Genomic DNA, 9,192 nt, shown 5'->3' on the forward strand with positions numbered 1-9,192 from the left:
GCGTCATTAATATGAGAAATAAATCGACTGTATATATATAAGAGATACCCAAGGTCTTAAAATACAAACATTCTCTTTTCATTCTTTAAAGTATTATTCACAAATCTCTCCTCTCATACTATTAATGTATTACGACGATGCTGCTTGTGTGCTAAGAAAAATGTGTTTAGACGCAAAGGCTCCTCATCTTTCATCGACTCTGCCACCCACTTTGCCTTGGAAGTTCAATAAACATGTACAGCCTAATAAAAGACTAACCCGCCAAGGCAATGGGAACTCAGAAGAGCTACATTGTGTCATTGCTGTTATTCGACAATATGTTTTCTTAGCATATAAATCACCTTTATCTCTTCTATACTTCTATCTGTTAAAATTTTGTTATTAGATGACAGTGGCGATCGAACATCAAAACAGAAACTGAAACTAAATGTTACAGAGGAGAAACTGTTAAACCTGATGCTGAAGTACAATGGTGGAAAGCCAAGAGCTGAGGTGTGAGAGGCTCCAGCTTTTCTGTCATCCATCTTTTATCAGAGCCTTGATTCATTTTATATTTTTTTTTTCTTTTTGTAGACAAAACTAAAAAGTGCAGTCCAGTTGCAAGACCTATTAGATGCAACAAGAATGTTAGTTCCCCGTACAAGGTAGAACCATGAACTCAACTCTTTGTGTCTTTTCTCCAAAAAGCATGCCTGATCTATCATTTCCATGTGTTGAATACTGGTAACGATAATATAGTCTTCCTTTTTTTATATGTAGACCAGGTCGTGAGAGTGATAGTGATCCAGAAGACCTTGAACATGCTGAGAAGCTTCGCCAAGTTAAAGCAGTTATTGAAGAGGTTCTTTATTACTTTTTTTTTTTTTGTTGAATATAGTCCATGGAAAGTATTACATAGTATCATTTAGTAATACTATCTTATATCATTTTTTTTGTTGAATATACTATCTTATAAGTAAGCTAGCATTATGCATTTTTTATTTAATTCCTGAGGTCATTTTCAAAGCAGTCAAAAAACCTAGAAAATTAATAATCGAACCAGCTACCTTTTTTTATTATACCGGATATTAGTTCCACCAATAATCGTGGTCAACTTACCAACATGGTGCATATATGTCAAATTGACAAATCTACGTTTAAGTAACCCAACCTGTAAGGGATTTAGATTTTTTGTGTGAATCTCGTGGACTGATCTATCGCAGATTGGGGTTCATAGGTGAAGTTTCAATAAATTGTTATAATTTGATTGGTCGATCGTTTTAATTTTTATTTATTTAATTTAGATCAAAAAATTTAAGATAAGTCTAAAATCATTTAACATCACTTGCCATATAATCTAACGGATATTACAAATAACAATTTATGGAAACTAATTCTCGAAATTATAGAAAGATTAATAATGTTTTATTTATTACTTTTAATATTTATAAACTATAAAATAAAATGAACGAAATTTTATATAAGATCATTATAATAGTTTTATACTCTACTTGATGAATTGTGTTCGAATATAATTATATAATAACTATTTTAAATATTACAAAATTCAAAAATGTTTATTAATATTATTTGTAAATTATTTATCGTTGTTTAAAGAATAAATTTATCATAATTTTAAAATAATTTATAAAATGCTTACAAAATGCAAGGCAAAGTTGCACTTTCAAGAGTTAAGTCGAGATCTGGATTAAAAATTCTAATAACTGGTAAAGAAGGGAAGCCGCAGACAAAAATATTGAATGTTGTCTACAAAAAAGTTTTTCAGAATATTTCGTAGTCACGGTACAGAATTTTAATCTACTTTTTTTTCAAATACAAATTTTAAAATAAATAAACTGTTGCAGTTATTTATTTTTTGTATTTGCTAGATGGGTTGTGATGAGTTAGGAGACCGATGATGGTATGTCAATTTAATATTATTTCATGTTCAATAAAATTTAGAAATTTATAAATCTATCAAATAATGTTAACCCGTCAAATTGCTTACAAAATTTATTTAATTTTTTGCAAGTTTCTAATTGAATTTGCTTTCTTTATCGAGAAATGTACTTCATAATATATATTATTTATGGATAATATTTTGATTTTTATTATATTTTCTTTTAATATGTCTACATAAATGTTTGTTTATTATTTATGAAAAAAAAATATTATTCACCTAAAATAAAGAATTACGAAACATATACAATACAATTCTAATTAATGATAATATAAAATCTGTTACTTCTAAAACTATACACTATTTATTCCATTTTTTGAATGAAAGTATCTTCGTAAACAAACAAAATATTTTGTGACGCTGCAATTATACATTTACACAATATTTATTTATTTTTTTTTGTCATCAACATACACACAATATCTGTCTCTTCATACTGACGTTACTGTGTTCCCTCTCGTGAGGTATAGACCGAGAGAGAACACAAGGTGCGGGCCGATCATGTTCTTATGTCTTCACAGGGTGCGGGCCGGTCACCTAGTTGTTATTAATGCTTGTGTTCTAAAGTAGCTAACTAGAAATATGAATTTAGGATAATTAGGCACAAACGAAAGCATGTCATGATCTGTTACTTAAATTAATTTCTCTGAGCTAGGATTGCCTAATTAGAAATCTCAGCGTTAGAAACAAACATGCCTAGTTAGTGGTGGTGGTGGTGGTGCGTCCATGATGACGTTTAGGTATATGTAGAATGCCCAAGGTCCATAAGCTGCGATCACAACCAAATGCAAATCATCAAGTGTAAGAAGATAAACACAGGGGTCATATTGATTTAAGAGATATTTTGATGTGAAACGCAAACTTGTGGTAAGAGGGTGACCTAACCATAGAAGAAATTCTCCAAAGCAGATTTCGTAATCGGACCGACCAAACGATCGAACATGTCTTCATGTTCCACCACACAGACATGAACTAGATTATTGAAATACTGTAAAACATCAACGAAAAACAATCTGACGTGAAGTCTTATTCACAGTCTCTGAATTCTTAGCCTATGAGCCGAAACAACTATAAATTACAAAATATTTAACAACTTATTCATTACGAATACAAAATCACCAAAACATTTCCATTACTCATTTAAGTTTGCTCTATTTTGCACTATTCAAATACTCATTAATATTTGAATTCAAATGTAAAAGAAAAATTATATAATATTTTACTATTTTTTAAAAATATTTTTAGGAATAAGATGATTTTATACATTTAAAGAATCTGGATTGGGATGTATAGATCTTAAAATGAAAATATCCGGATTTTAATTTGGAAAAGAATCTTAGATATGCAATTGACTTGGGAATATTTTGATAGGAATGATATAACGGTAGCGCTTTAAAACTTTTCTAAGAAAGAGAGGGTGTAAGCACAAATATCTAGAAAACCCCAAAGCAAAAACTTTAGGGAAATTGCACCCCATACACTAGACTTTTACCCTAATTAACCAAATACCTTAAATCCCACAATGTTATACTTTTTTCCATAGACACAAACTAGTCACATCATAGGTATTTTCATTTTTTTAGGGTTTTAAACCAATTCACCCAAAACTTTAACCGCCAAGTCTTTTAATAAAGTTCCCCCCAAGCTTTTTAAAATATTTCAAAACTCCCACCAAACTTCCAACTTTAAAACCCCCCACCCCATTCAACGCAGCCAGATTCCGTTTCGTTGCCTCTCGTCTCAGGTACTTCTCTCTCTCTCTCTCTCTCTCTCTCTCTCTCTCTACGATCTGGGATCTGTTTACGATTCTCAACCAAAACCCTTTAGATCTCGTGTTGTTTAATGTATAGTCTTCTTCTAGATTCAATAGATCTGAATTTTTCTAAGGGGATTTGCTTGGTAGGATCTAAGAAGTGAGGGAACACCAAATCGCGAGGGGAACATGGCAGGCAAGGGAGGGAAAGGGCTCGTGGCTGCGAAGACGATGGCTGCTAACAAGGACAAAGACAAGGGCAAGATGAAACCCATCTCTCGATCTGCTCGTGCTGGTATTCAGGTGATCCCCCTCGAACCCTAGCTTATTGGGTTTCTTGAAATTCGAATCCTTTTTGACTGTTATTGGACTCGAGAAGAGTGGTGTTTGCAGGGTATCAGATAAAGTTGTTTCCTTTGCTATGTGTTACTTGCGTAGATGTGTGTTCTTGAAATTCGAGTCCTTTGACTCTTATTGGAGTTGAGAAGAGTGGTGTTTGCAGGGTATTAGAGTCTTTTCTCTTGTGATTTGAATAGTAAAGTTGTTTCCTTTGCAATGTCTTATGTGTTTCAGATGTTTGACTTAGTTAGTAAAGAGATATTCTGCAAAATCTTATTGATAGTTTCGTGTGGCTGTTGTGGTTACTGGTTGTGCATTGCTGTTTAGTCATATGTTTGGAGCCCCCCCAAATTTTCTAACTAGTATCTTAAAATGCCTCATAGACTTTATGACCCTGAAGCTTACTTTGTGTACTCGTGAGGTCTGGTTTGGAATTAGATCTGAAGGTTATACAATTATAATGAAACTGTTTGTTGTGTACTCAAAAGACACTATTTCTAAATTCTAAAGCTTTTCATTTAACTGTGTGCTTGATTTTTGTTGAATTCATGAAATGCTTTTGTGATGATAATGACATAGAAGGTTGCGATAAGTGTTAGGACAATTACATGAATAAAGCTCTTAGCAGAGAAAAGGTTGTTTACTTTGTTTGCCTCATAAGAAATATCAATGACAAAATCAGTGTACCATGCATCTTCTGCTCTGTTATGATATTTTTATGTTGTGCATAGCCATACAAATTGTTAGATAGGAGGCTGTCTTTATTTGATTGTAATGAAACTGTCTGTTGTGTAATGAAACTGTTTGTTGTGTACTGTCAAAAGCACACTATTTCTAAATTCTAGAGCTTTTCATTTGATTATCTTCCTGGAAACGGATGTTGCTTGAATTCATCATAGAAGTGCCCTTGTGATGATAATAACATATAAGCCTGTGATAAGTCTAGGACAACTAGATGAATGAAGCTCTTTAGCAGATAAAGGTTCTTTACTTTGTAAATCAGTGTACAGACTTGTTGGTAACGTCTTCTGCTCTGTTATGATATTTACTGTTGTGCATAGCCATACATATTGTAGATGGGTCTTATATTGTTGAAGGCTCTCTTTATGTTATTGTATAATGGCTCACTTTGGATGCTGCTTCTTTTCTCATTTCAGTTTCCAGTGGGTCGTATCCATAGGCAACTCAAGACCAGGGTTTCAGCACACGGAAGAGTTGGTGCCACTGCTGCTGTGTACACTGCTTCGATTCTAGAGTACCTGACTGCAGAAGTTCTTGAGTTGGCTGGAAACGCAAGCAAGGATCTGAAAGTGAAGAGGATAACTCCAAGGCATTTGCAGTTGGCAATCAGAGGAGATGAGGAGCTTGACACGCTCATCAAAGGAACCATTGCCGGAGGTGGTGTGATCCCTCACATCCACAAGTCTCTCATCAACAAAACCACCAATGAGTGATTTGTTTCCTAAGGACTAAGGTTGTTTGATCGGCTAGTTAGTAGCTTATCATGTCAGTGTTTGTTAAGTCTTGGACTGCTTTTCCTTTCCTTTTTTAGTGTTGCCTTTAATTGGACATCTTCAGGTGTACATGAGTTAATTTGAACTCTTATGCTTCTTCTTTGCATACTCTTGTTGTTTTCTGTCAAATAAACCAATTTAATTACCAGTTTTTTATTACTGTTGAGATTAGCTCAGCCTAAGATCATAGTTTTGTCCTAGTTTCTTTTAAGATTGACCATAGAATAAATTCTTCAACAACTTATTTAGCCTTAAAGTAACAACACAAAACAATCTCTCTATTGATCGTTTAAAGCTTAGTTCAGTTTGCATGAATAAAGTTGGTATTTTAGACACAAAGAATCCAATAACTAAATGCTTGTCTAAACCATTCATGTTCAGAGTTGTATTTTGTAAATACTTTACAAACGATACTTTCCTTGCCACATTCATGTAAACCATTTATGTTCAGAACTTGAGGCTGTTGCTAGTAAGTTTGAGGAAGATGTTAGTGTTAGGTGATCTTACATCTGAAGAGAGTTTCAAGTGACTGATCTCTCTTTTGTTGGGACAACTAAATCAAAGGGATCTTTGTTGCTTATAAAGCTCTCATGAAAATTTTCAGACAGTCAACTAAACTAAAGGAATCTTTGTTGTTAACTATGCGCTAATGAAACAGACTTATGAGAAAAAAATGAAACACAGCTTCTCCTTTCTTTCCCACAAATACTAAGATCGGATATGTAACATGGGGAAAACGAGTATGGTCTCATGCCAATGTCTAAAAACAATTTGTCCAATACTTTTCAAGTCTGTTATGAATATAAAATGAGTCTGAGTTTTAACTTTAGAAGCCAACAACAAAACATCACTCATCAACCTCTTCTCTGATTTGTATTTGGAGTTCTTCTTTGTACTCTTCAAACGTGCCGTCAAAGAAAGACACTGTTCCATCTTCCACAACCCAAATCTGACTCTTCTCCTCATCCTCACACACACGTGATATGAGCCTCGAGTCATGACTCACCAGCACAACTCCTCCACTGAACTCATCTAATGCATCTGCCAACGCATCTATACTCTGCATGTCTAAGTGATTCGTAGGCTCGTCAAGAAGCAAAATGTGTGGCTTGGACATTGAGATTGAGGCGAACACAACTCTAGCTTTTTGTCCACCAGACAGGTTGACTATTGGAGTTATGTGGTTGTCACCTGGTAGCCCAAACTTGCCTAGCTTTGCACGCACCGCCTCTTGTGAGTTTATGGCACTTCCCTCTAGGTGAGGGTTAGGATGAAGACGGAGAAGATACTCAACCGGTGTTTCACCCATTGTTAACAAGTCAACAAAGTGCTGAGAGTATCTGCCAATCCTCAGCTTTTGGCTTCTACTCACTTCACCCTCGGTTGGAACCAAGTCACCAGCAAGAAGATTCAAAAGAGTAGACTTCCCAGCTCCGTTAGGCCCAACTATAGCGACCCGTGTGCCCATATCTATACCTACATCCACATCAGAGAGCTTGAAATCTGGCCTGTCAGGGTAGCAGAAGCTAACCTCAAGCAGCTGCAGAAGAGGAGGAGTGAGCTCGGTTGGTTCTGGAAAATGAAACTCCACGCTATAACCTTTGTCCTTCTTAGGAGCTTCAGGTGCTGGGCCATCTTCATCCACCGCCTTCCTCTTGGATGCTTCTTTCTTGGCAGCAAACTTGGCCTTGTCCTTTACCTTCTCCTGTTGAGCACGGTCTCCAGATCTCTTAGCTGCTTTAACCTGTTTCTCGTAAATCTCAAACTTCTTGTTCATCTCCTTGCGTCGCTGCTCATATCCATTTTCGAAACTATCGTAGTTACCGTGATACAAGTGGAGTTTCTGCTCATGCAACTGTATTATATCGGTGCAGACAGTGTTGAGGAAGTCCCTGTCATGTGAAACAACAACCAACGTCTTCTTCCAGAGACACAAGTACTCCTCCAACCACAGAACAGCTCTCAAGTCCAGATGGTTGGTTGGTTCATCCAACAGCAAAAGAGACGGTTGCACAAAGAGAGCTCTAGCTAACGATATCCTCATCCTCCAGCCACCACTGAACGACTCAGTTGCACGCACTTGCATCTCTTTTGTGAAACCTAACCCGGCAAGAATCTTGGAAGCCTGTGCTTCAGCAGCGTCTGAACCCAAGACCTGTAGCCTCTCATACAACTCAACAAGCTGTTCTCCACAATCACCATCTGAGTTCTGCAGAGCTTCAGCTTCTTCTCGCAGCTTAACCAACTCTTCCTTAGCAGACACAACTACTTGCAAAGCAGTCTTTTCATCAGCAACCACCTCTTGCTCAACGTAAAGAAGATCGATATTCTTGGGAACAGGAATCTTCCTCCAAGCTAATAGCTTCAACAGTGTAGACTTCCCCGTTCCGTTAGAACCCACCAATCCATACTTTTTCCCATGAGAGATCTTCACAGTTGCGTTCTTCAGAAGCACTTTACCTCGAACAGATACTGAAAAAGACTCAACGGTTATATCTTTAACATTAGCATCAGATGTGCCTTCTCCTTCAAGCACTGATCTCTTGCTTCCAATAACAACAGTGAACGCATCATGGTCCTTCTCAGAGACTTCCTCCTGTGTGGGTTCTGTAGAAGAATCTTCCATTTAAGCCTGTGTAGTAGTATAACAAAAAAGCTGATGAGCAAATCAAATTCATGTAAAGTTTCGTTTTTTTTTATTACATGCATCTATCAACGAGAAATCAAAATCAATACAGACATAATCCATGTAAAGTTGGGTTCTTTTTCAGATCTCTAAATGAGTTACGAACAACAAGAGAGAGTTATCAATTGGAGACAAACCTGAGAGATGCGAAAGGAGAAAACTTGATAGAGTGATCGAGAGATGGTGAGAGAACGCCGAAGCAGAGAGGGATTAGGGTTTACGTAAACCTTTTTGTAAGTTTTAAAAGTAGTACGGCCCAAGTCACCTTAAAACTCCGTTTAATCCCCCTCCTCCGTTTCCGTTAACACCAAATCTGTGAACTTAATCGGACTGTTAGGGCCTGTTTGTTTCTCCATTTGAATGAGTCATTTGGATGAAGATGAGAGTTTTGTTTGTTTAGACACTAAAAGTGCAACTCATTCAGATAGATCATCTGGATGACTTTTGGAAATCTATATTATTAAAGTTGAAGTACACATTGGGATTGTTTGACAATATGAATAGTAGTTAAAAAATAGTACTGTTTGGAAACATGGATAGCAATAAATTAGAAAAAACAATAATGGGCTTATGCTATTAAAAAAAATTGAAAGTCCATTACATTATATTAAAAAGTAATGGATCTATGTTACTTGATATATATATTCAAATCAAAATAATAATTTAAAATTAATTTATATCAAAAATTCATTCAAAAATATACATATATTCAAAATTTGATTTTTACTAACATATTTTCCAATAACTATTATAATTTTTTTAAATATATATAATAAAAATACAATACAAAATCCAATTTCAAACACCAACTTAAATTATGGTTTTATATTTCACATTAAGTTTTAAAATATAATATGTGATTATTTATATGATTGTACGTATAAAATATTATTAATTATAAGAAAACTTATTTGATGGTACGTATAAAATACGATTAGTTATATGATAACACATATTTTGT

The 9,192-nt window shown here is 35.2% G+C and overlaps 2 protein-coding genes and 1 long non-coding RNA gene across 3 annotated transcripts; 2 read left to right on the top strand and 1 right to left on the bottom strand.

The window, feature by feature from the left end:
* Positions 1-5: 5 nt before the first annotated feature.
* Positions 6-1,010, top strand: LOC117133592. The gene is made up of 2 exons (XR_004457468.1): positions 6-492; positions 574-1,010. It is a non-coding gene; the product is annotated as an uncharacterized LOC117133592 (long non-coding RNA).
* Positions 1,011-3,553: 2,543 nt separating this feature from the next.
* Positions 3,554-5,704, top strand: LOC103863224 (histone H2A variant 1). Its single transcript, XM_009140983.2, has 3 exons — positions 3,554-3,683; positions 3,843-3,995; positions 5,189-5,704. The coding sequence occupies exons 2-3, from the start codon at positions 3,882-3,884 to the stop codon at positions 5,483-5,485; spliced, it is 411 nt and encodes a 136-aa protein (XP_009139231.1). The 5' UTR covers positions 3,554-3,683; positions 3,843-3,881; the 3' UTR covers positions 5,486-5,704.
* Positions 5,705-6,177: 473 nt separating this feature from the next.
* Positions 6,178-8,809, bottom strand: LOC103863225 (ABC transporter F family member 4). Its single transcript, XM_009140984.3, has 2 exons — positions 8,369-8,809; positions 6,178-8,177 (listed from the first exon to the last, which is right to left on the bottom strand). Exon 2 carries the CDS (start codon positions 8,169-8,171, stop codon positions 6,393-6,395), a length of 1,779 nt encoding a protein of 592 aa, XP_009139232.1. The 5' UTR covers positions 8,172-8,177; positions 8,369-8,809; the 3' UTR covers positions 6,178-6,392.
* Positions 8,810-9,192: the final 383 nt, after the last annotated feature.

The sequence above is a fragment of the Brassica rapa genome, chromosome A04, assembly GCF_000309985.2.
Source record: "Brassica rapa cultivar Chiifu-401-42 chromosome A04, CAAS_Brap_v3.01, whole genome shotgun sequence".
Lineage (NCBI taxonomy): Eukaryota > Viridiplantae > Streptophyta > Magnoliopsida > Brassicales > Brassicaceae > Brassica > Brassica rapa.